The sequence below is a fragment of the Lobosporangium transversale genome (genome assembly GCF_002105155.1).
Source record: "Lobosporangium transversale strain NRRL 3116 chromosome Unknown BCR41scaffold_49, whole genome shotgun sequence".
Lineage (NCBI taxonomy): Eukaryota > Fungi > Mortierellomycota > Mortierellomycetes > Mortierellales > Mortierellaceae > Lobosporangium > Lobosporangium transversale.
This window is the reverse complement of record NW_019029027.1, coordinates 102,472-127,585: the sequence shown is the minus strand read 5'-3', so window position 1 is coordinate 127,585 and position 25,114 is coordinate 102,472. Positions and strand designations below refer to the sequence as shown.

The following is a 25,114-nucleotide window of genomic DNA, read 5'->3' as shown; positions in this document are numbered from 1 at the left end:
TGTCTGGTTGTAGAGTTTTTAGCCATCAGGGTTCATGGTTCTTTGTCGGCCTGTAATAACAATTGGTTGTTTCATATCAATTATAGCTCTATTCCAGAAACATGTCTCCTATTCAGGAACAGTTGCTTAATGTGGACCCGATTTTTTATGGAAATATCTGGAGCCTGACATTTATGACCAACTTTGTGAGCATCAGTACCGCACCTGCGACCAGCATTAACATTACCCTTATTTATCCTCAGAAGCGAGTGATATGGCACAACTCCCATTGATCAATATATACATAAAACTGTCACTACGACAACACATTAAAGTGCACAAACAGTCTGAATCCCTCCATGTATTCAAACCAGTCGACCTGGCCCAGACAAGAAGCCCCTGATCATCGCTCGCTAAATTTGTGAATTGCTCTCAAGATGAATTGGATTGGTTGAGCATTTCGTTGGCATATCAAGAGAGAATTTTATATAAAATGGCAGCATGTTGCACATCTGCTTACATCTCTTGTCCATTCAAGAACCCATCTCCCTTACCCATACCACGGTATAACCTACTCTACCCTTCCTCTTATATTATTAATCTCCTACTTCTCTCTTTCCTCCTCTCTATCTCTTTCCCACTCTATTTCACGCTTCTATTAAACACACGCTTAACTAATACATTACACACAATGCGTGTCCTTTCTCTCACCCTGGCAGTGTCTTTGGCTCTTGTCGCTGTCACTTCCGCTGCACCTTTGCCTCTTCCAGCTCCTGACGAATGTAGGTTTTTCTTCATTCAGTTTCATTAACATTAGTAATGATTATAAAATATTAAAAGAAGATCGAGCCTGGAACGGATGAAAAATGGATATGCCACACTATTTTTATTATATTTTTCCCAACCCAACGATCCAAACTATAAATCAAGAAATAAATTTAATGTTTCCCTTTTCCCTCAAGTGCCATTCCTTCGATTCCTCCCGATGACTCGAAGCTAACGACGTGTATAATATCTTTACTCTATTAGCAACCCAGTTCCTATGCTTGGAGTCCTGTCTCCAGCAAGAAGAAGAGTGCTTACTCAACTCGTACAGCATGGGACCCTGTGTTCAGTCCTTTGATGACTGTCATTCTCAGTGCATAATCGAGACTGAAATTGATGCCCCCAGGGTTCCTCCTCCTGAAGTTGAACCACCTGTTGAACCACCTGTTGAGACCCCTGTTGAGACTCCTGTTGAAACTCCTGTCGAGACCCCTGTCGAAACTCCTGTTGAGACCCCTGTCGAAACTCCTGTCGAAACTCCTGTTGAAACTCCTGTTGAGACCCCTGTTGAGACTGAAGTTAAGGCCCCTGTCGAGACCCCTGTCGAGACCCCTACCGAGACTCCTATCGAGACTCCTGTTGAGACTGAAGTTAAGGCTCCAGTCGAAACTGAGGTCGAGACTGAAATTAAGACCCCTGTTGAGACTAACGTTGAAATCCCTGTCGAGACTGAGGAAGATCAACCGAATGAACAAATTGAGATCCCAAAAGAGACTGAATTGCATCAGAATCAGGGTGGAGAAAACAATTCGGAATACGAGGACGAGGAGAACGAGGAGGTTGAGCACGAGGATGACCAGGATCCTGGCTTGCCTGAGGAAGAGCTCGAGCAGCAGGAGCAGCAGGAGCAGGGACAGGACGATGAGATCCCTAATACCATTACTGATGGCGATGGACAGGAAGATACTGAAGAGTCTCCCGAGACTACCAGTGATAGCGATGTGCAAGTGAAGACTGAGGAGTCTCCTGATACGATCATTTACAGTGATGTGCAAGAGCAACCCGAGGAATTCCCCGATACAACGACTGGGGGCGATATGCAGGAAGATACTGAAGAGTCTCCTGAAACCACCACTTATGACGATATGCCGGAAGATACTGAAGAGTTCCCTGAAACCACCACTGACGATGTGCAAGAGCAGCCTGAGGAGTCTCCTGATACAATCATTTACAGTGATGTGCAAGAGCAACCCGAAGAATTCCCCGATACAACGACTGGGGGCGATATGCAGGAAGATACTGAAGAGTCTCCTGAAACTACCACTGACGGTGTGCAGGAAGAGACCGAAGAGTCCCCTGATACTACCATTGAAAACGTGGAGACGTTTGCGGTCCCTGAGGATGACCAAGAGGATCCTTCAATAACCGCCGACGACGATCAACATGAGGATACTCCCGAGACTTCTCTTGAGGATGACGGCGAGGAAGAGGAGTATGAATCACCCGTTGATGGTTTCTATGAAGAGGAGGAAGAAGATGGTAGCAGTGCATATGGGGAGGAGGAGGAGGAGGAAAATGACGAGGACTTTGGATATTAAGGAGAGGATAGAAGAAAAGTAGACTCGCATCTTCAGCATAGAATAACCTTTACGAGTATAATAGACTTTTAGAGCCATCCCAATAGACAACACCATAACAGAAAATGATAATGCTGTCACGTTGTCCAATGGAGGTAAAAAAAAATAAAATAAAAATAAAAACAACCAAACATTGTTTCATTAACTTGGAAAACAGGACCATGTCGCCCCTGACATTCAACATTATCCGCCAATCCACCCAGCGGTCCGCCGCCCGTCGCGGCACTGTGGTCATGAGTAACCAGGCTTCGACAACTTCTGGTGACAGAGAGCCCATTATACCAGACAGGACGGTCGCTGTATCACCAAAAAAGCGAATGATTGAAACTCCTGGTTGCTTCATGTACTCTGTCAAGGGATCGGTTCCACATTTCACCCCGGACACACTTCGACAGCAAGAGCTCGGTGGCGTCAGTGTCAGCATCGAACATATGTTGTATGTCCATAAATTGAACATTAACAAGGTTCTGCAGATAATGAACTCATATTTTTTTCTATCCATTCACAATTCTTTCTCCCTTCCTCACCCTCTTATATATATATATTTCCAGGCAGGATCACCAACCGGCAGGGTTCGATAAATGGTCATTTTCACTCTCCAAATTCTTGAACCTTCAAGATTTTATTCTTTTTTGTGATGTTCGGGATACGTCTCGATACTTCAGAGTTCCCATCAACACGGATCGTTATATTTCCATGATGACCCATCAAGGTGTTCGTCAACTCACTTTGGAAGAGTATCTCAAGATTGTTAGGGCATATGCGCCCGACATTATGGCAACATTCACGGATTCCATCTCGGATCTAGAATTGACGGAACAGGGCAAGCTGTTAGGATCAAGTACTGGACAAAAACGTGTACGAAAGAGTGTTGATCGAAGTCTTAAATGGTTAGATCAGATCTTGAAAGAGAGACAAGGCATTGACACTTTGGCTGAGGATCGTGTAAAAGGGCAAGCTAGAAAGAAGACGGTTGGAGAGCATCAAACAAGCCATACCACCAATGCTACTGCTGCCAATTCTAATGATATAGTAAACGAAGCTATATCAACAGCTACAACCACAACCACGGCAAAAGCATGGACGGATGTGAGTGTTTTTGCACATGTCGGAGGAGCTCAAATTGAACAGGAAAGAATTAGAAGTGCAGAAGAGACTGCCAAAAGACAGGGTGTAGATGGATTCATCGTCGATACTTTGACATTGCCAGGGACTAAGGACGAGGTCTTGAATCTCTTGAAGATCTCGCTAGATCACCTACCTTCTGAGAAGCCAAGACTCGTATATGGCATGCAAACACCAGGTAAGAGCCCTATGATTTTTTTTCCTTCATCAAAGTTGCGCTCAAAACATGTTGGCGCAATACACTCAACAGCATGACTCTTGTTGTAGAGGATGTATTGAAATCGATTGCACTAGGTGCGGATATATTCGATACCTCATATCCGTTCCAACTGACTGAGGGTGGCAAGGCATCTCTCTACAGCTTTGGGCCGTCATCACCACTGTCGACATCCTCTAGCAAGCGTTGGATTAACTTGTGGGATGAAGAACATGCAGACAAATTTGTCCCATTGCTTGATGGCTGTGAGTGCTATGCTTGCAAAGGTGGGCGCCATACTCGTGCATACATTAATCATCTCTTGAAAGCTCATGAAATGCTGGCTACAGTTCTACTGATGAGGTAAAATGAAAGAAGGCCAAATGAAGAGAAAAAAATGACTTGAGCGTGAGGAAGGAAAATGAACCTTTTTTTTTTTTTTTTTTTTTTTTTTTTGTAGCCATAATATGCATCAGTACTCAAAGTTTTTCGAAAATGTCCGTCAATCCATCCAGGATGGTACGTTTGAGCAATACTCGGATTCCTTTATGGAGCAATTTGGAACAGAACCTGAGCGTACAGGCGAAATTCATCAAGCTCAGGCTGCTGTCGAGGCTGCTTTATTGAGACGGAACCGTTTGGATGTCCTAGATGATATTGAGAATGCTGCTTCCCTTGATAAGGCCAAAGCGACTGCTGCAGCTGAGGAGATAAAGCGTCAAAAGATGCAGATGAGAGAAGCCAGGCGTGCCAAGATGAAGGAGGAAGGTCTCAAGCGGAAGCTTCAGCATGATCTAATAAAGCAACAGCGGTTAAATCAGGAAATAGAAAGTAAGGGGCAAGAAGAAAACTAGAAATAATAGAAATAAACTTATACTGCTCCAATATGGAACTATGGTAGAGCTTTTTTTATCGTGCCTTTCAATACATTTTCATGGGATAACAAAATTATCCGGCATATTTGCTAGTCCGTTCGTGTTGTAAATCTTCTCGTAGTATGGTATCCTGCCTTGACACATGTTCAAGGTAAGAAGAGTTTGTCCGTAGTCTCGCCGTTGCCTGCCTTATCCAGTTAATACGACATAGAGCTAGCTTTTGACTTTAGTGCAATGAATCTATTGAGGCCCACAACATTGTAGAAGATTTGGGTTGTCAATCTGTTGGAGTCGGTATAAGTACGTGAGTGATGTGTTCGTACACCAAAACACAAATGTTAGCTAGTTGGGCGCAGCAAATCTGTATTTGTTTCAGACGAATACTTGCATACTGCGATTTTCGCTCTTGGATTACAGTCGGGAAAACTATATCTCTAGTATCCTCACTATGTATTTTATCTGTAGCAAAGAGTTCTTTTTCGGTGGATGCTATGAAGACGACGCACGCACGCTTTCTGCTAAGCATGTACTATTGGATTGCAGGATTACGGTTGCCTTTCCACGTAATGCTAGGGTTATAACTTTATAATCTGACAACTGGTGTTACTAGTACCTCCCTGATCAGGCACCCTTCAGTACTGCTGTGGTACTTTGTAACATCGACTAGCAAACGATAGTGAGTGAAGATGCTTTTGACAGATGAAGTACTATTGGAGGAGGACAGTGATGCTAGTGAAGGTTGAAGTAGTGGGAGCAGCAACAACCGAGACGTGCTTTTGTCTCTTTTTCGGTGACGCATTGCCACGGCAATGTGGCAAGCGTTGTAAAAGGAAGGATGTGTTGAATATGGCCACAACTGCTCTAGAAGATTCATATTTATCGCTGTTCTTGCTAAATCCAATCTTCTGATCATTCTGAGAATACTTGGAATACCCATGATATATACTCTGGAATTGGGACAGGCGCAAACTCAAATGGTGATATTGACAGCATGTGAAAAAGTGTAACTCGGAAGGAGTGTCTCACCATGGGGATCTAACATTGATTATCCCAATGATCTTTATATCTTCCTCTCACCTAACCTACAATATTTACTGAGGTTGACATATGTTTACCCACTCAATATTCTGACTAAGAAAGAGAGCAGGGTTGTGGATTAACAACTTTTCGAGAAAACTACAAAAAACTGTTTTTAATAAGGTAAACTGGCAAACTGAAAATTCTCCCGGCTAATGGTGTAAGGATAAAAAAACGTTTTTTTTTGCTTTAAATCTGGAATTTGAAGGTGAAGAAATCCTCGTCAAAGTGGTGCACACGGACGTAACCATCCTCTCCTCCGCTTGCAAACGAGCGACCATCAGGGTGGATAGCGATCGTATTGATGGGACCGAAGTGTCCACGGACACGTCCCACTTCTTCCTCCAGAATCTTGTGCCAGAAACGGCATTCGAATTTACCCTGTCGGCTACTGGTCCTTGTAACATCCATCGCTTCCTGACCACCTCCAACAATTACAAACTCCTGAACCTTAGGCATGATGGCCGCCGAATTCAATGGTGTATCTGTTGTGTATGTCTTGAGCACCTGAAGAGTCTTGGTCTCAAGAATCTTGGCAGACTTATCCTTAGAAGCCGTAATGAAGTATGTGCGATCTGTCGACATTTGAAGATCTGTCAAAGTTGCCTCATGGACTTTGTTGTCAGCGATGTACTTTCCAGTCTAAAATACGTACAAAAAAAAAAAAAGAAAAAAAAAATTAGAGTCGAGTAGAACATCTTATGACCTTAAAACCGCTTCCACTCATATAGATGGTGTTTTTTTTTTTTTCCTTTCTGCTTACATGGGGATCCATCAAGGCAACAGATCCGTTATCGCGACCAACGACGATGTACTTATCAAGATATCCCCATGCGGCGACAGTGATCTTGGGACCCTCTGGGTGGAAGACAGCCAAAGGCTCAGAGGAGACTATTATTTATATTTATAAATATATCGTTCGTGATGTTAAAAAATTTGGCATTAATTTTCAAGGATCACTTGGATTTTCTAGCTGAGCAAGATACTGAAAGAGCCTCAGACGCTTATTTACCATTCTCTGTGACACCATTCTCAACATTGAAGATCTGAAGAGTTGCAGGAAAGCCCATACGAGGTTCAGTTACCAATAAAATCTTCCTGTCATCTTCTGAAAACTGGACACGTCTGACAGCAGTATTGAATTCCCATGACTTTAAACACTTTCCGTTCGAAACATCCCAAAGCTTGGCTGTGTTGTCAGCGGATCCTGATACCAACAGTGTGGTGGAGGCTAAAATCATAAAAATAAAATGAAAGTATGTGTTACGCCATTAACAAGAATCCGCTGAATTGAAGGATGCGATTATCTATTCAACCACTCCTGATTTGCTGCTTTTTTTCTTGCAACAACAGAAAATAAAACAAATCAGAACAAAAAGTTGTTATCATAATTAACTGACATACAGTTGACATCGACGGTCCAGACAGCACCAATGTGTCCCTCATATGTACCAAGACGCTCGCCATTGTGCGAGAACCAAGCATTTACGACATGATCCTTAGACACAGAAAAGAGCAAGTCTCCCTCGCGGTTATATTTAATCTGCGTAAGAGAACGCTCGTGACCCTGAAGTAGAATGGGACGCTATTTTTTTTTTTTTTTTTGAAAACACAGTATTGAATAGGTTAGAGGTTATATTTCACAAGATATCCTTCTTAATAGTGACTATAATGTACTGTGTTGAGTTGTATGAGTCCCATATTTTGAACCGGGTTCAGGAGGCTGAAAAATATAAAGCTACTAGTCCCTAGTACATAGTCTTTTTTTTTTTAAGTTAAAGAGTGAGGCAAGAGAATGCTTGGATGATCTACTCCAATTGTTCTTCTAGGTGACTGATAGCTGATCGCTGATTAGCCCGACAGCAAGAGGTTGGCGGTGTGTATTCAGGCGTATATACTGGAGCTGCATTCTATTGTTGACATGCTTATCGCTAATAATATATTTGGGATGTTCCTCGCATGCATTACCATGGCTACGGACGGATTTGTCGTCTGAAGAGGGTTTAGTGAGGCTGATGAGAGAAAGCTTTTTTAAAAAAAAACATTCTTGCCAGATCCAAGGTGCGACTCTAAATGTCCGAGTACAGCACAAAACTCTCTCAAAATACGCCATAAATGTGACTGTGAAAGATTGCCGACTTTCTGGTTAGGAATAACGTTATAGCCTCGTGACAAGGGCTTAAATCCTATATACCCACATGACCGTTACTGCTGGCTAGCATTTAAATGAAAGCGCGACATTGATTCAGTCATCGGCTGTTTTTGAGATAGGCGGAGGAAATGAGATAGGATGTTCTTTCAATACTGTTATACACGAATAGATTATTTTACAAAGTCTGAAGAATACGTATCGCTCACGATGGCCAAGTTTGGCTCATGTTCATACTATGATGCTTTAATAACTCTCACACATATACCGATTATAACACTTCTTTGAATTGCGGCGACCGATGTCTAGCGTTGAAGCCCCTGCTCAATTTACATATTACAAAAAAAAAAGAAAAACAAGATAGCAAAAACTATGGCCGCCATGTGGAGCCAATCTAATCTCTTTTTAAATATGAAAAATAGACCTCTCGTGTCTTGCAAAAGAAAAAGAAAGAAAGAAAAAAACATACATATCATGAAGCTTACACATAATCCAAGCATCCGCTTGTCTCCCATGGCATTACTTGGTGATATTGCGAGCATAAGACCATTGATGCCGGAGACCTGTAGCCTCTTCTTTAACGCTAATTTACTAGAACTATTGAAGCAAAGAGTGACATCTAAATCCATTCTCATTTAAAATAAAACCTTTTTCTATTGTTCCTGATTTCGCCATAGAAATATGAGACTTTATTTTAAAAATTATATGAATAAAAAATTACGTATATAAGAATAGATAATATAAGATGAGATATTTACTGAATGATTCTTTCGACCAGCTCGCTGACCAGCAACGCATGCTTATGTACAGTTGGTCGTCCGTTGCTTGGGTTGAATCCCGGTGCCCCTGTATCCATTAATCCCGCAAAACCTAACTCTGTCAGATATGCCAGCTGACTAGCCTTTTGTATACTCGCCGCAGCCTTACTCAAAAGCGGATCTGCAACCACTGCAAAGATAATCGATTGCACTGCGTCGATGATCGGCACCACCTGTGAGCTGTTAATGATCTGATGCATCTTGGGTAAAAGTGACTCATATCTGCCATTTAGAAAAATAAAGAACAGACGTACTATTAGGACCATGGAATACTGCAAGCAAAAATAAGCCCGTAAAAATTGGCTATAAATAGAAGGTAACAACAAATACATTAAACTTACACAAGTGCAAAGACCTCGGGCAACGCAACGGCAGCCTCAGCCAAGAAGGCATAGAGAAACAATCTCTCAGACTCCGTCTCTGCATTCTGAAGCATAGTCACAACCAAAGTGACCAGCAATAATCCAGTGGTATTATCCGGGATGACCAGATAGTCAAACATCTTATAGTAGGTATCATTCAAGGCAGTGTTATTTACTTCCATGGAAGTGATGCCCACCATCTGCAACAGCTCTTTCAGTTCCATATTCCTAGCAGCTTGTGGCAATAACGCTGCCAGATAGCCCATCACACGGACGTCGACAACATCTGGCTGTGTACCTTTGACTGCGATCTGAAGGATAGATCGCAATACTTCGGTGGTGATCGTTTTAGTAGAAGGATGTTTCAATCCCTTTAATAGTGCGCCCGCCACGCCGAACGAGAAATGAGTTTCAAAGTTCAGTCCAATTGATTCATCCAGTTCCTTGGTTACATCCAAAAGTGGGATCCTTGCCCTTAACAACACCTCATCCAATGGCTCGTGGATGAAAAAACCTTGAGCATCAAGCACCTTCAACACGGCTTGCAGCAGTTCTAGAGCACATGTGAAGAGTGGAACATGACCAATCTCGACAATCGACAGTCCGAGCCAGAATAAGTGTTGAAGGTACCTTGATTCTGCAGGCAGATTTGCGGCGATGTTGGTCAGACACATCACAATACTGGCAATTAAATTGTAATCAGACTCCACAAACATGGCCAAGGCGCCACGAAGAGCGACCAAAATCTGATAGAGTAGGTCATCATCGACTTCCTCACGTGCCAGGCATCCCAAAGCGACAAACGCTCTGGGTTGGATAGCAGGGTTGAACTGGAAGGCTGTGCTAGTGACCAGACCCATCCATCTAGCTCTTGCAGCATTTGCAGCATCTATACAAGTCATTGAGAAGCAAAGTTAGCTCAGTACGCCTTACAAATAACGGCAGAAGACCCTTACCTTCTGATCCACACACGAGCAATAGAGCAAAATAGAGACTTACCATTTGAGGGCGACCCAAGTTCAATAACATCCATAAGCGCCTTACAAATGTTTTCGAGCCAGCTCAAAGGCATAGGTTCGTTGAAATCCTTCAAGGTTTCAGGTGAGATTACAAATGAGTTGCTATACGACCGACTGAGACCAAAAAGCATTCTGAATTTGTTCTCAGACAGCTCTTGTAGCAAGACGAGCAATTTTGCATGGTTTGGCTCACTAGCGGGAATCGTCGTCGCAAGCGCCTGCACAATATTAGCCACCATTCCATGGACTGCGGACCGAACAACTGAGGCACCTGCAGCTACCAACAATGTGACAATGTGGCAGACCTCGGGCAGGAAGTTAAGCACATCCTTCGTGTCGTTGAAGGATAGATTCATGCAGAATCGGACTAAAACTCCAATCTCTGTCCAAGAACTATGGTCTGTCAATTGACGCATGGGCTTTAATCCCGTCTTTGAGATTACCTTCCGGAGTCGCGATATCACTTTGCCGCTAATCGAGACAGAAGATAGCGTCACAAGTGTGTCGCCCAATTTCTCTGCCTGCACTGATCCGATACCACCCTCCATGGATTCACTAATAAATAAATCTAAAACCAGGACCACCAATGCGTCAATCTCTTCCACACGACTCCAAATAATATCCTGCATTGCTCCATAGATTTCAGGCTCATTCACAGTCATATCAATCAATCCCTTAATGATTTCACGAGTCTTTGCAAATCCAGCATGGTTATCGCTCGAGCTTCTGCAATATTTGGCTAAATTGGACAACCATGGTGATACAAATTCAAGACAGCGAGGTTTCAAAGCTTTGGGCGTCTTTTGGAAGCCAACAAAACATTCTGTCAGGAACTCGAGTGTCAAATGGCTCTCTGTTCGAGCCAGCATTTCACTCATACGGCGAATGAAAGGAGCGTTGTTCGTAGGTATACATAGCCCTTTTGCGCTCAAAAGCTGGTTACCAGTATCAAACTTGAATGTATCCGACAGCGCACAGAGTAAGTTGTATGATGCCAGACGCAATGCAGAGTCGGGGCTCGAAAGGTTGAACATGGCCATAGTGAGTAGTGTTCCAGGGACATCATTGGGACGAATAACCCGTGCGCTGTAGTTTGCGGGTTTCGAGGCCAGAAAACGCTGCTTTGTCCTAGCTATTGCTGAAATGATTTGGTCACGCTTTGGTGAAGTAAAGGTCATTGACATAGTTCCATCCTCATAAATAATAAAGAACTCGCCATCATCGCCACGGCTGTGTGCCTTAGAAATGTCATCCAGCTCACTGATATGATAGACATCATTATACTGGCAGCTCATCCCAACAAAGATTTCTTGTTTCTTTTGCATCACAACTTGAATAACTTCGTGGCCAATCTTGAAGATGACTGGAGTCGGTGGAGAACCAGGAGTGAGTTTGTTGATGCCGAGGATACCTTGGTTTCCATCAGATTCTAGAGATGTGGTGGACTTTGGTAGTCGCAATTCGGACAATGCAATATACTCGCTCAGTTCCTGCAAGTTAGATGGAAAGATAACCCGCTTGGCAACCCTGTTAGTTAGTTGACGAGAAAGTGATTTTGTGTAGCGGCGGAAGGCTGTATTGACATTGATAAAGAACAAATTGCAGAGACCAAGTGCCGTTTCCGTGGGCAAAAGCTGAAGGAACTGGCTAATGTTATGATCCGAAATTTCGTTCGAAGGGCCGAATCCGGTTACGTCCACGACCAGATCATATGCTTTGTTAGCGACAGGCTCCAACAGCTAGTTTTCATGATAAATAGTTGTTAGGTTAGAACAAAAATAATAATAATGATGATGATGAAAATAATAATAAGAAAGGCAGAGCTATTGTTCTTACCAAAAAGATACGGTACATGATGGTCTCAAGGTCGACATTGTCCAGCGACAGCTTCCGCATTACGAAGTAAAAGACAGGACGCCGTTCTTTAGAAAGCCCCCCCTCGTAAAACACACCATCTTTGAGGAGACTGTCGCTTGTGCGTCCTCTGTTCTTTCGCATAAATTCATGGTATTGATGAATGTTAGGTGCAGTGTTCAAAGTCACAGGAACCACATCTCGACGGTAACGCTCTGGAGGAGGCCCTAACTGTGCCAGCAACGTGGAGAGCGTATCAAAGGATCGCTTGGTCACCAAATACGTCTTATCTTCCTCTAGCTCTGCTGAAGTTTTCATTGTTAAATCTTTGCTCATTCTTTCCAAATTAAGCACCAGATGACGATGCAGCGAAGATCGATCACCCACATCAATCGCGCGATAATGTGCAGGATCGGTCGAAGCTGGCTCTAGTTGCTCAAGCGTCGAAATGTTTCCAAGGAATCTTGTAACCTTATGAATATTGGTTGTCAAGAAATCATTAAGGACGATCATGAAAGGCTCCTTTCCACCGAAGAGAACGTTGTTCGCCAAATTCTGAATCACTTTTGTGATTAACAAAAGCCCTCGGCGAACCTTTGCGCTTTCAATTGGCACCTGCAGCAAACCATCTGTCTCTGGAGCAACAATCGCTGGACAGATGAAACGCAAAAAGATGAATCCACCTACAGCGGTGAATTTTGCGTCAGGAAACCGCTCACCCACGGCCTGCGATAAGTACCAGCAGACCTCACGGAACGAATTTGGCACATTGGAAACAGAGTTGGTGATCGTGTCCAAGAATACTTGAGCCATATGCTTGAGGTTCTCAAAATTGACATTAACGTCCTCATCGGGCGTAATCCTGGTAGGATCCAGTTCATAAGAACCCTGTGCTGGAACGGTCCCGAACGCGTTCAATGCTGGTTGCAGTGTGCTCTTGAGGTACTCTGCTCCATTGATCTTTGCAAATACTGTCAACAGCTTTGTAGCCATACAGTTTCGACGGAATAATTCAGATTCGCTAGTCTCTCGAACTTCTTTCATGATGATGGCCTTCAACAACGGCATGGCTAGACCACGGCTTTCGAAAACATGCAATAGTACGATTGCAAGGTCATCGATTTCGGCCACAGGACAGACTTGACATAACGATAGTACTAACGTCAAGTCAGGTGAAGCGATGAGATCGATAAGCTTTTCATAACGATCCTCCATGGCACTCTCCGAGAGGACGGCAAACTCAGTGCCTTGCTTAAGAATGTTCGTCAAGACTTGCATAAAGGCTGTTCGTGTACGATCGTCTTCGTGATATCCCATTGACAATGAATAGTTCAGCCCAGTCTCGATATTAGCACTCAGCATATTAGAGAGAGCTTTGATTGTATACTCCTTAAGAGGGCCCAAATCACGAACGATTGCCTTTGACTAAAAAACAGAGATTGAATTAGAAGTAGAAATAGAAGTGGAATTAGAATTAGGATTCTTCAGTCCGACTTTCAAAGAATTATTTCTTTTTATATGCTCATTACCTTCGCAAAGAGCAATGCCAAATCCTCATTGTTCTGCCTATGATAGGAGGGTCCAGATTCAATATACTCCAGGACGCGACAACGGTTGAGAAGCTTGAGGAAGAAATTGAAGTATCTATAAAAAATGGCGGATCGGATCTGGGTCATATCTGTATCATGTGTTGTCTCGTATGGTTGCAGAGGCAGCTCGAATAGTAACGCAACGATGGACTTCATACAAGCGAGATCCAAATCACGATAGAGACGTCCATTATTAGCAGGATCGTCTTTCTCTTCGACATACGAGGGCATTTCCGTAGGCTGTAGTATTGAGGGGGGGGGGAGAAAGTACATAAACAAATTAATAAACAAATAAATAATGAGTCCAGAAGAATTAGAAAGGATATCAACAAACGCTTAATACATATACTTACCAAAGAAAAGTCAGATGTCCATTCAATCATAACCTCAACCATCTTATTTCGAAGACGGATCTCCTGACGAAGACTTATATACTCCTTCTTCTGCATGAGTGTTTCACATAACTGGCACATCTTGATCTTAACGCGCAGGCCATTTAAACTGTGTCCAAGACGATGAAGATAACGAGCAAAGTATAAGACAAGTGCGCCAAAGTCGACAGAAAAGATGGCGTCGGATGGTGAAGACATGCGGTCCAAAACCAGCTTGAGCACAGAGATGGCCTGGTCAACAAACATAGTATACTGATCAGTACACAGAGGCTCGCCATGGCTGTCAAAGAAGCGTGACACTACATAAATTAGCTGCTTGAATAGAACTGGATACAGTGCCGGTGAGAGTTCAGATCCCAATGTCTGTTTGACAACATCGCGGACAAAGACTTGCTCATTCACAAGCAATTGAACCATGTCAAGCATGTAACGTTCCACACTTGTCTGTGTTTTCTTAGTTTCTTTGGCATTCGAACGACGGAAATTTTCGCCTGTGTTCCTTGGTGCGCCGGTTGATGGCAAAGAAGCTCCAGCAAGGGCTGCAAGGAACCCTGTGAAGTTTTGCCATTCAGTATTGCGTGAATCTGTTGGATCAATGACAAAGCCTCCTTTGGGTGGAGGTGGAAGAGCCGTTGAGCGTTTGGCGTTTCGGTTCTTCTCAAATGGCTCCATATTCTCGTAGAATGCAATCTCATCTTTAGTCCAGAACACAGTGATGTTCCTCCAGCGTTTATAAGCTTCCTCCCAAGCACCCAAGTTTCCAGGAGTCGGTTGAGAAATTTGTCGAATAATCCTACGCAAACGCTTCTGTTGCGACATTCGACCTGCGACTACCGCACTAGGAGCTGATAGTTCCATATAAACATTGATGTTTTCCAACAACGAAAGCTGTCCAGTGCTGGGATTATCAATTTCTTGGGTAATAACAGTTTCCTCACACAATAGACTGATGCAGTTCATAGCCATTGTACATATATCTTGATCTGGTGCGCAAATGAGAATTAAAAGGGTAATCTCGAGTGCCACACTCGTTGCAAACCGCATCGGAATATCGTGACATGCGATCGCAAGGTCCTGTTTTTTATATAAAATAAAAATAAAAATAAAAAATAAAAAAAATTAAATAAAATAATGATTGAAGACAGTAAAAGCGAGAAAAAAAAAAAAAAAAAAAAAAAAAAAAAAGACTAACCTGATGATCCTTTAAGAAGATATTTCGGCGTGACATGAGCTGCTGTAATAGCTCAAGAAGGAAACGCGATTTTTCATCTGTACACTTGAGCTCCAATAACTTGCGCCCGATTGAAAGAATGACATCGCAGCTCAAGTTCCAAAACGTAGCCATCAGATTGGCACCTGACCCCCAGCGCTCAATGATCCTAGAATCAAAGAGCTGCAGCAGTACTTCACCTGCTGTTGTACAGATCCCGATGTGTGTGTCATTGAGGCAGAGTAAGAGTCCCTTAAAGAGTTGGTAAATCTCTTCTTCGACAGTATCAGGAGTTTCAGTCTATTTTAATTCAAAGCAACATAAATAAATATTGCCAGCATAGACGACAAGATGTTCGGATGACTAGAAACTTATAAATATACAACATTGAACGAAATACGGTGTACACTTACAGCTACTGCTAGCGCGGGATCGATCTGATACATCTTCAAAAGATAGATGATAAGCTCCTGCTTATCCCTAGCGATATCTACCATCTGTTTCTTAAGTTTTCTGTCGATGAGGATCTTCTTATTAATAATATCTGCAGCCCTCTCGCGAACAACATTGTCGGCAAACATTTTACGTAGTGGTGCTCCGAGCGCTGATGTAGCAGGCTGGATGGAAGGATTCCAAGGCAATCTATCTTCTTCGGATGCTATTGTGTAAAAAGACTGAACCAAAACCAATTTAAAAGCGATCGGTGCTCTATCACTGGATAGTTCAGGGATTAAAGAATGAATCACATGACGCGGGTTTAGACGATAGAGTGCCGTTAAGCATGCTGACATGGTTGCTTTGTCGGTAGTACCGTCTGCATCTAAATATGGCTTCGAGGGAGTAAAGAGCAGCTCCTATAATTGTACCATATCAGCAAAAAAAAAAAAAGGTTAAAAAAGAATTCACTATTCTCTTCGTGTGAGAATATTCGTGTGAAATAAAAAGTACCTTAAGCTCATTCTCAATCTCTGGTACAATGTGGCGCAGTGCAGAAGTATCATGCTTAGAGACGTACGTTGATGCTTTACAAACATCGACGTAGCAAAGCCCTGCAATCTCCATAAGACTCTTATTACGCAGCGATTTTTTAAGAGCTTCAAGGAACTGGGCCTTCTTTGACATGTTATTCCTGCTGTCATTCATTGCTGCATTCAAGAGAATGTCGGGACACAAAATAAGTAGCATAGTTTGCAAAGGCCAGAAATGTATTCTACGTCTGTTATCTGTTGCGAGAGCATGGCAGATATCGAATAGAATGTGAGGTTCTCCCTCCATACGCTTCTGCGTCTGACAGAGATGTACAAATTCTGAAGGAAAAACCTCGATCCAATTCCAAATGGCCTTATGAAGAACTTGGCCCATGACCGATTGCGCCGACCTTTTAAGGTGCAGGAATGTCGAGCGCAATTCTGAAGATACATATCAAAGAATAAACCAACAGTGAGATCGATAATCCATAATAACACTTTAATGAATATACCAATAAGCATATTCGCAACTATGCATCATATTAAAACATACCTGTCAAGACCTGACCGAGCCTCCGCTGGTTTAGGCTGGCCGTCTCCAACAACTTGAGCTCTGCAGTCTCAGGCCAGTCGTCATTTGTGGTTGTAAGGTGTTGGATCCTAGCCTTGAGACGAGCAAAGACAATAGGCCAGTTTGAAGCACTAATATAGAATAGGACCCTGCCAGCAGTCTTATAGATCTCATTTGATAGTTCGACATCCTGGAAGTTTGTTGTATTGACAGATGCAGTGGCCGGCGCACTGTCGGGTTCCGTTGCTTTTTTCTTGTTGGCGCTGTTGTTCGTCATAGTCTCTGACTTTGTGTCTGGATCCTCGACAGTTGGGGCATCATGTAAGAATCGGGTCAAAACACTCAGAATATACTTGGCGAGCGCGTCTTCTAATGGCGGAGGATCACTATGACGAGCTGCCGCTTCGGCTGTAATAGAGGATACCGACGCTTCCGTAGATGAGCCATTATTGAATATGCCGTCGCGTACTGTGGCGTCTTCAGATTCTTGTTCGCTTTGTTCTCTTAGGCGCTGCGTAAGCTGATCTCTATGTGCTTTCCACTGAGCCTCCATGCATTGCGACAGAATCCTGAGCACAAACAATTGCGATTGCATCACATCGTATGGCACAACATCTTCGAGGACTGTGCCATTTTGCTATCAAGTATATGATAATACATGAGTAAAAATAGGTCAATTAATCAGCACAATCGCATGATATATATTAGGTTGAAATGCACGAGTTCCATCACTCAATTGAGGAAATTGAAATCAATTCAGAGTTGACAGTCCATTAACCAAATACTTTTTTTTTTTTGTTTCTCTCAAACAGCGTTATTCCGAAGTCAGCACTACTTTTGGCAGTGCTGTGAGAGCTACAGAATACATATTGAAGGTGTCGCCGCAAAGCAGAGAGCAATTGAGGATAGGAAGTGTATTAATGGTGCACTCTAGCAGTAAGCCCATGTAAATAAGGGAGCCCTCCCCTTCTTCACATCGCCTTGTCTCGGCCCTCGACCTGCACATTCCTAAACCAAAATCTTTGACCTGTGATTTTGATACCCCAGAGTCTTGCCTTTCTTTAGAATACTACAGTAGTAATTGAAAAGTGATACATACCTTGGAGATACTCTCAAGCTGATTAACAAGTTGGCGGCAGATGAGGCCCAGACGATATCGTGAGAGCTCGACCAGAGAGACTATCCATTGCTGGATGAGAGGGTCCATTTCTATGCTCTCGAGTGGCCGTCCATTGTAAGGGAGCTGAAAAAAAAAAAAGTATGGGCGAAAGGAAGACCAGAATGGTAGTTAGTGTCATCTGCTGTGAACTGTCACAAAGTATTGAAATCGTACTTGGTTCATTGTCGCCATGTTAGTACTTTTAAAAGTATTTAATCGCGATTAAGGCATATTGAACATTGGTTTGAAAAATGTATAGAAATCTAAATGATGGATGCTTATTGTGATAAATTTGGGATTATATTGTTTTCTCCATGGACATGATGGAATAAACATTACCTTGGACATGATTCTGCCGATGAGCGACACAACCAATTTCGCCTCTGTATTCATCATATCAATGGCCAAGGAAGACGGGGGGGGTGGAAGAGATGAAAAAGGTGATGGGAATGGGATGTCCCAAGTTTAAGAAGGATGCAACTGACAAGGAAGCGTAATGATAACAATAATAACAATAATATTAAATGATTAAAGGAATCAATGAGAATGAAAGGATGAAGAGGCAAATGAGGAGTGCTAATGATAAAGATGATGAAAATGACTGATGATTGATGATTTTTATGATGAGGGAAAGAGTTGTAGCGGAAGAAAGAAGGGAGGATGAAGGAAGGGAAAGGAGGGAAGGATGATGGCTGGTGGAAGATGGACAATAATAGTGAAAGAAAGAAAGGAAGAGAGGAGAGAGAAGCAAAAAAAGAAAGAGAGAGAGAGAGAGAAGGTTACAAAGTTACCAACAAGGGACTTGTACACGCAGGTGCATAACAAATAAAGCCCTTCATTAATGGAGAGATGCATGTATCTACTTTTTCCTCTCTCGCTCTATGAACCATTCTTGAAGAGCAAGACCGGGACTCTTAAGAAGAATAAGAAGAAGAAGAAAAGAAGGAGAGAGAAAAGCATTGAAAGCATCTTTAGATAACCATCCTGGATACTCTTCACCATCCTGGTCACCCCTCTTTTTGTCCCAAACCCCTTTCTTTTAATTAAACATGCTACAAACAGATTCAGGTATTTGTGTTCTAAAAAAAGGTCTAGAACTGATTATAAAAAAAAAACCTACTGCACAAAACACACGTGGCATTGAATATCCAAGGGTCTCTCTGCACGCACCCTTTTTTTTATTAAAAAAAAAAAAAAAAAAAAAAAAAAAAGCGTCAACCAAGTCTCTTTCTCCTATCTATCTATCTCACTTCACCACTTGCTAGTTTGCTCTTCTTACTCCCCATTCGTTCGCTGCCCACTCTGGTATAACGCTCCTGTATCCTAAAATCTAGACAAAACCTAGACTCCTCGACAACAATCATAGACACCCTCACTATCTGGATTGACTCCAGTTCCTACATCCATTACTGTCCTTAAATTGCGGAAGAGAATGTTTGCACTCATTAAGCCACTAATGTCAGGCTTCCCCTTCCGCTAAAGTAACAACATATTCTCATCATGCTAGAAATACTCCACAATCCGCCTTGAGCCCTGTGTTATGTAGCTCAAGCTCTGGTCTATCCTCCAATTCACTATCCTATTCCTCACCAGGTCTCAACTGAGATAGCAACTTCAGTCCTTGATGATGAACATGGGATACTACGGTACCGTAGTCCATGCACAAAGAGCCTGACAAGGCGCACTAAGGCAGTGGTTATAAAATATGAAGTAAAGATATCAAACAAACCGAAATTCGTGGTTAAACCTGGGGAGTAAGTGAGGCGCATCTGAGTATACATATTTATATATTTTCTAGAGGCTAACTTGGAAAAAATAATGACCCAAAGTCAAATGCCAAGGAACGAAAAAAAAAAAAAAAAAAAAAAAAAAAGAAAGTTGGAGAGCAAAGAGACGTGTTTTTTCCTTTTTCGCTTGCTCAGAATGCGCGTCCATTTTCTCCTTTTTCGGACACACCCAACCTCGTTTGAAAAAAATAAAATAAAATAAAATCCTGCTGGTTTTTTTTTTCCTCTCCTTTTTCATCACACAATAGCAACCACGTCTTCCTCTTTTAAAATTATACTTGACCCTCATCACAATTTTAAAGAAATGTCTATCACCGGTTCTCACGCCCTTGGCCTTGGACTCACAGGCCCGCTGGTCTTTAATATCCTTACAGCTCCTGCTGATCGTATCAAACTGCTTCTGCAAGTCCAGGATGAAATCATCCATAACTTGCGTGAGGAGTCTTTAAACGTACACACACACCTTCATCCTAATTCTCACTGTAATAATAACAGTAAAAGCAACAATGATAATGTAGCTGTAGATTCAATACACTCTAACCTTCCGTCGGATGAAGTAATGGACCAGATGCTATCACTTAACGTCTCGAGCCCTTATCAAAGAATAAACAACAAGGAGGATAATGGCTACATTGAACAAGAGGGGCAAGGCGATGAGGAGAACAACGAGCCACGGTCCATTATCATGCCCTATGCTCAATTGCCCTATACAAGCATACAAGACTGTGCCGAGCGCCTGGTTGAGAAAGAAGGTCTACGGTCGCTCTGGCGAGGCTGTAGCGCTGAGGGTGCTCGGCTCATCATTCAGACAAAGATAGAGGCCTGTCTTCAACGTAATCAATTTGGCTTTCACAGATGTCTCTCTCACTGCAATACAACGACTTATGGTGGCAGTGCTGCTTGGATTCTAGGAACAGCTATCAATGGCACTATAGTGAGCGCAGTGGCTCTTCTTGCAGTCTACCCACTAGCAGTCTTACGAACCAAAATGGCAACTGATATAGTCAGACGGACAAAGTCAATCAAAGAGAAGCCTTCTCAAGGCTGCACGGCGTTCTTGGGTGCTGATGACACTAGGATACCCTCTGCTTGCAACAATAATTTGGAATTGTTTTCAACAGCGCCATCAACCTCATCAACATCAACAAACTCGCCTCTTTCTACTCTTGATCTCGAAGAAATAGAATGGGTCGAAGAGGGCTCTCAGCAAGCACAGGAGATGTTAAAAGGCTCGACTCCGGATCTCAATATTGTCAATTCCATCACCTCTGCCACCACTATTGCATCAAACCAAGGTCGTGAATATGTTCTCTCATATAAGTACTCAAGTCTTTGCGAGGCAATTCAGGTGACCATTTCAACAGAAGGCTTTTTTGGACTCTACAAAGGATTCTCTACAGCCCTTGTCAACATATTTGTATCGCGCGTTGGGTTCTTGACTATCTACCGCACAGCGATGCCAGCACTTCTTCAGTCCAAGAACTCATCACATTTAGGCTCATTACTCTTAATGTTGAGTGTATCATCCATCATCCATTTGATGGTTTATCCGTTGAGCACCGTTTGTCATCGTAGGATGATTGCCGCCCCCGGCCGCTTTTCCAGCTCGTGGGATGCAGTGAAACAAATTGTGAAAAAGCATGGATGGAAGGCCCTCTACAAAGGATGTGAGGCTGCCATAGTACGAAGTGCTGCCATAAGTATTCTGGCCAGCTTTTTTCTTTAAATCTACTGCTAATAAACCTTGCTCATGTCTAAATCACAATCCGTACAATAAATGGATAATCAATAAAGCGCTATGCCCTGATTCAATGTACCGGTTGTGCCTCTATTGAAGGATTGAAGCAGCGCGATCATCCTTGCTTAAGACCTGCTAATGAGCCTGCTGAGCCTTGATTCTAATTGGCTGCATATGAAGGACATATTGTCTATTCATGATTAAAGACAGCAAAGTGGCCCGTGTGAACATGTTTCTCTCTCGACTCAACTTCTACATCCTGTTAGAACAGTAGAAATTAGTCGATATCCCTTGAAGATAGTGATACGCTGTAGTCCTCCCTTGGGAGACTGGGAAGCTTGAGGCTGAACGGTAATAAGGGCCGCTCGATCTCAGAGATCGATAGCGCTTCGAAATATGATGCTAAAATTATGTCTGCTCATCCTCTGGCCCAGGTTTGAGGAGTTATAGTCTCACCGATGCCTACTCGCAGCTGCCTCGTTTCCATTTGCTCCAACCTGCATCGACAGGGTATTGAGAGCAACTAAAGAGTAGGTCGTCTGAGAATTGTGGCTTAACTCGGGTTCTTAGGTCCTTGCCGCTGGGAGAGTTGGAAATAATACCTTCGGGATCTCCATCGATCATAATCGCGCCCTGAAAACTGTAGCCGAATGCTTCTTGTTCGATATCTCGCCTGATAACGCCTTGGTGATATTCTACATGCCGATGTTTGCTTTACTTGGGCAGTATGACCTACCTATCGTGCTCAGTTGCATGTACTCGAATACTGTGAATCCAGATCATTGTTAAAATAGCGAAGATTGCCAGGCAAAAAAAAAAAATCTAGGACGGCAGGGATTGAATACTTTTTGAAGATTGTATTCTGCTGGTATTGATACTCGTTACAGAGCTTCGACTCACACCGCTTGAGCCATTGGAAGGCGTAGGTATCTTCGGTGTTAACATTCATCATTCTTTTTTCTCTTCTAGCCGCTTTCTATTGTAATAGGACGTAGTCTGCCTTCATTTGCCGTTTTAGTCCATCCTACAAGTACTAGATACTTGATAGCAGCTTTTAGTGGTTTCTGGATTTGCTCTATATTGATTGAAATTAAAAAAAAAAAAAAAAAAAAAAAAAAAAAAAAAAAGAGAGACTGGTCTTGTTGAATCTATCCAAGGTCGACTGCGCTGGCTTCGTGTGTTGCAAAATAAAAGATGATTGGACTACAAAGAAATATGCAAGTAAATGCTTTTTTTTTAATCTATTACCTGGCTCCTGCTTGACTCTCAAAGTAATAATCTTCAAAACCTTGCCGCATTTAGGATAAGCCATCAGAACGCGTCTCTTCTGGACTGTGAATCCTTATAGGTCATGATACAAGGGCTAGACGCTGAGCAAGTATGTGTGATCAAAACAGGCAAGTTGGTACTCAACTACAATAGTACCAAGGCAGGAAGATACGATCACGGAAGAACCAAATTGCAAACGACAACATGACATATAGTGTATCCATAAGCGGCTATGGCTCGAACTTCACCGAGCATTTGAAGCATTAGGACAAATGGAATGTAATTCAGCAATGATATAACAACGATGTGCTCCTCAAAAAGACCAAATGGCACACCTCGCATATCCGAGACGAGGAGTGCAGGCAAATGGAATACCGTCTTCTTAAAATACTTGGTGAGGCTAACGAGGCAAAGCAAGAGGTGGCCAACGGAGCCATAATTGGTGCTGGTGTAGGAGGCCCCAAAGGCGGGGCTTTCGCCATTTTACGATCGTCCTCAACCATATTTGTTCGATTTATAGGTATAGCCTTTTATATTTATATATTCATTAGCTTTTACGAATTGAATCTTTTAAAAATAATATTGACTATCTCTTCAATGAGCGTAGGTGAGGTCACTTGGCTACATTGCTACGGATGTGATTGAATATCATACATCAAGGAAATGCTCTCACTTACTAGGGATTTATATCAAGTTAAGGTCCATCGTTTGTATTGTTTAAATTGTAAGGATTACATCCACCGGGATATCATGGTTTATCATAACGTTCATGATATATGGGGTGTCGCTCAAGAGCGTTTACGACTTCAATATGCCGCTTTTTCAAAGAACGCAAGCGAGTTACACCTTTAAATGAAAGCACAATATGTAGATCAAGTAAGGCCAGTTAATCAAGTGCAAAAAGTCTTCAAATCAAGGGAGTTGCAGGAGTCAAGTGAAATTTATCTGTGGAAGGGTCAATTATTAAGAGACCACACGTAATCTTAGGGGATGTTTTATTTTCTAATTTTTGTGTCGATTCCCCACTTGAGGTACGTTCTGGATTTAGCGAGTTTTGAGCAGCATCCATCGACCTTTTCTACAGCTTTATTAAACAACATAATGAATGGTCGTCAACCGATGATTTTTGGGCTGAATTACTTGGCTCTACCACAGCGTTCGCTTTCTCCTTCTACGAGTTTCCATGCAGGTCCAAACAGAAACGCCTCTTCCAACTGATCAAGCTCTTTACCAACTTGGCATAATTGATCCAATATCTGAGATTTTTTACAGTCGTCTCCTTGACTGTGGTTGTCAAATTCATGAGTATCTATCTTTCTTACAGCGTGAGCATGCGTACGTTGTGCGGCTGGGATGTCGAAAAAGGGGCCAATGCTTAGCCTTTTCAGCTGTGGGTTAGGAAAAGTATCGTCCCGTCCCCCAAGAGATGTATAACCGAGATCATAAAGCCCACAATATGGAATATTGATTGCTCTGAGGAAAGTCCAGATGTCATGGTATGTCCAGTCCAATATAGGATGGATTCTCATAAATGGAGGCCATGATGGGTCTGTCGGTGTGAAAGCTTTCAAAGGTCCTACATAGATCATGATAAGGGGATTGTCAAATGAAATTCGGATCCGATACTGCAATATGTGAGTAATAGGTATGTGTATAAAGTAGTGTCCCTCTTACCTCCATGAGGATCATCACGTCGTGTTCCGACCATGATGGCCTCAATCTCTCCTTTTAATTCATGATATTCTTCCAATGCCCTCTTCATTGGGCCAGCTATCCTGACAAGATCCAGATTGTACCGTTCAACTTCATCATCAACAAATCGCTCTACTTGACCAAAGGGGTTCTTGTGAGTGACATAGATGGAAGGGATGGGAGAGTGAAGCTGGATCCGAGTGGAGGCATCTGGCAATGATGACTGAACAGGGCTTTGACTCATCTGGGCTCCTTGCACTTTGTACAAGACGGCTATATAAAGATGAAGTATGACAGTGCAATCCTTGCCACCATTGAACGACAGTGAGATGCTCTGAGGTCTATTGTAATGAAGTATAGCAATTAATCTATGCTCATTACACTAGAGCATTGAACGACGTCGAGTTGACAACCTACCCATATAACCTCAAAGCTTCTTCGATAACCTGTACTGCATGGCGGACACTTTTCCAACACTGGTAATCCCGCTCGCGCATCAATTCAGACTCCGAAGACAGGGATGGTGATATTGCGAAGGTATCTTGTGTAGGTGTCACTGTTGTGCTCATTTGTCCCTCGATCGAACTATGCTCGTGAGGCTGCCTTTTGTCCTGCTCATCAGCGAGGGATACAAGGCGGTATACGTCCTTCATCACCTGAAAACCATCGATTGCAGACACAAACGATGGTCGACTTGTATAGAGGACATTCAAGACCGAGGCAAGATAGTCAGGAAGCTCTGCGCAAGACTGGAGAGGCTGAATCAAGGTATGGACATTATGCACTGAGACAACCGGCTGCAATAATGAGATGCCTGGGATTTGGATGTAATGAATCTCACTTTTGCAGGGTATGCGACCGGCGTACAGTTGCTTTGAGAAAG

The 25,114-nt window shown here is 42.7% G+C and overlaps 8 protein-coding genes across 8 annotated transcripts; 3 read left to right on the top strand and 5 right to left on the bottom strand.

The window, feature by feature from the left end:
• The first annotated feature begins 488 nt into the window (after positions 1-488).
• BCR41DRAFT_361570 (hypothetical protein) lies at positions 489-2,508 on the top strand. The gene is made up of 2 exons (XM_022025561.1): positions 489-761; positions 1,009-2,508. The coding sequence occupies exons 1-2, from the start codon at positions 671-673 to the stop codon at positions 2,340-2,342; spliced, it is 1,425 nt and encodes a 474-aa protein (XP_021877187.1). The 5' UTR covers positions 489-670; the 3' UTR covers positions 2,343-2,508.
• A 14-nt stretch (positions 2,509-2,522) lies between these two features.
• Positions 2,523-4,575, top strand: BCR41DRAFT_341212 (tRNA-guanine(15) transglycosylase-like protein). Its single transcript, XM_022022231.1, has 4 exons — positions 2,523-2,817; positions 2,933-3,684; positions 3,774-4,065; positions 4,163-4,575. The coding sequence occupies exons 1-4, from the start codon at positions 2,543-2,545 to the stop codon at positions 4,554-4,556; spliced, it is 1,713 nt and encodes a 570-aa protein (XP_021877186.1). The 5' UTR covers positions 2,523-2,542; the 3' UTR covers positions 4,557-4,575.
• A 1,215-nt stretch (positions 4,576-5,790) lies between these two features.
• Positions 5,791-7,625, bottom strand: BCR41DRAFT_413153 (WD40-repeat-containing domain protein; the record flags this gene model as incomplete). The annotated part of the gene is made up of 5 exons (XM_022029485.1): positions 5,791-6,296; positions 6,418-6,545; positions 6,667-6,885; positions 7,059-7,239; positions 7,623-7,625. 5 exons carry the CDS (start codon positions 7,623-7,625, stop codon positions 5,844-5,846), a joined length of 984 nt encoding a protein of 327 aa, XP_021877185.1. The 3' UTR covers positions 5,791-5,843.
• A 335-nt stretch (positions 7,626-7,960) lies between these two features.
• BCR41DRAFT_361567 (hypothetical protein) lies at positions 7,961-8,427 on the bottom strand. Its single transcript, XM_022025560.1, has one exon. The coding sequence runs from the start codon at positions 8,343-8,345 to the stop codon at positions 8,133-8,135; it is 213 nt and encodes a 70-aa protein (XP_021877184.1). The 5' UTR covers positions 8,346-8,427; the 3' UTR covers positions 7,961-8,132.
• Positions 8,428-8,523: 96 nt separating this feature from the next.
• On the bottom strand, positions 8,524-18,523 carry BCR41DRAFT_361566 (hypothetical protein). The gene is made up of 12 exons (XM_022025559.1): positions 18,085-18,523; positions 17,686-17,829; positions 16,569-17,223; positions 15,996-16,456; positions 15,461-15,901; positions 15,030-15,347; positions 13,799-14,911; positions 13,386-13,685; positions 11,839-13,281; positions 9,983-11,741; positions 8,963-9,872; positions 8,524-8,843 (listed from the first exon to the last, which is right to left on the bottom strand). Exons 1-12 carry the CDS (start codon positions 18,139-18,141, stop codon positions 8,558-8,560), a joined length of 7,887 nt encoding a protein of 2,628 aa, XP_021877183.1. The 5' UTR covers positions 18,142-18,523; the 3' UTR covers positions 8,524-8,557.
• A 1,245-nt stretch (positions 18,524-19,768) lies between these two features.
• On the top strand, positions 19,769-21,336 carry BCR41DRAFT_361565 (mitochondrial carrier domain-containing protein). Its single transcript, XM_022025558.1, has one exon. It carries the CDS (start codon positions 19,837-19,839, stop codon positions 21,256-21,258), a length of 1,422 nt encoding a protein of 473 aa, XP_021877182.1. The 5' UTR covers positions 19,769-19,836; the 3' UTR covers positions 21,259-21,336.
• A 396-nt stretch (positions 21,337-21,732) lies between these two features.
• BCR41DRAFT_400440 (hypothetical protein) lies at positions 21,733-23,042 on the bottom strand (the record flags this gene model as incomplete). The annotated part of the gene is made up of 5 exons (XM_022029141.1): positions 21,733-21,965; positions 22,116-22,200; positions 22,299-22,345; positions 22,519-22,611; positions 22,931-23,042. The coding sequence occupies 5 exons, from the start codon at positions 23,040-23,042 to the stop codon at positions 21,733-21,735; spliced, it is 570 nt and encodes a 189-aa protein (XP_021877181.1).
• Positions 23,043-23,675: 633 nt separating this feature from the next.
• BCR41DRAFT_312085 (hypothetical protein) lies at positions 23,676-24,728 on the bottom strand (the record flags this gene model as incomplete). The annotated part of the gene is made up of 3 exons (XM_022021068.1): positions 23,676-24,115; positions 24,214-24,572; positions 24,649-24,728. The coding sequence occupies 3 exons, from the start codon at positions 24,726-24,728 to the stop codon at positions 23,676-23,678; spliced, it is 879 nt and encodes a 292-aa protein (XP_021877180.1).
• Positions 24,729-25,114: the final 386 nt, after the last annotated feature.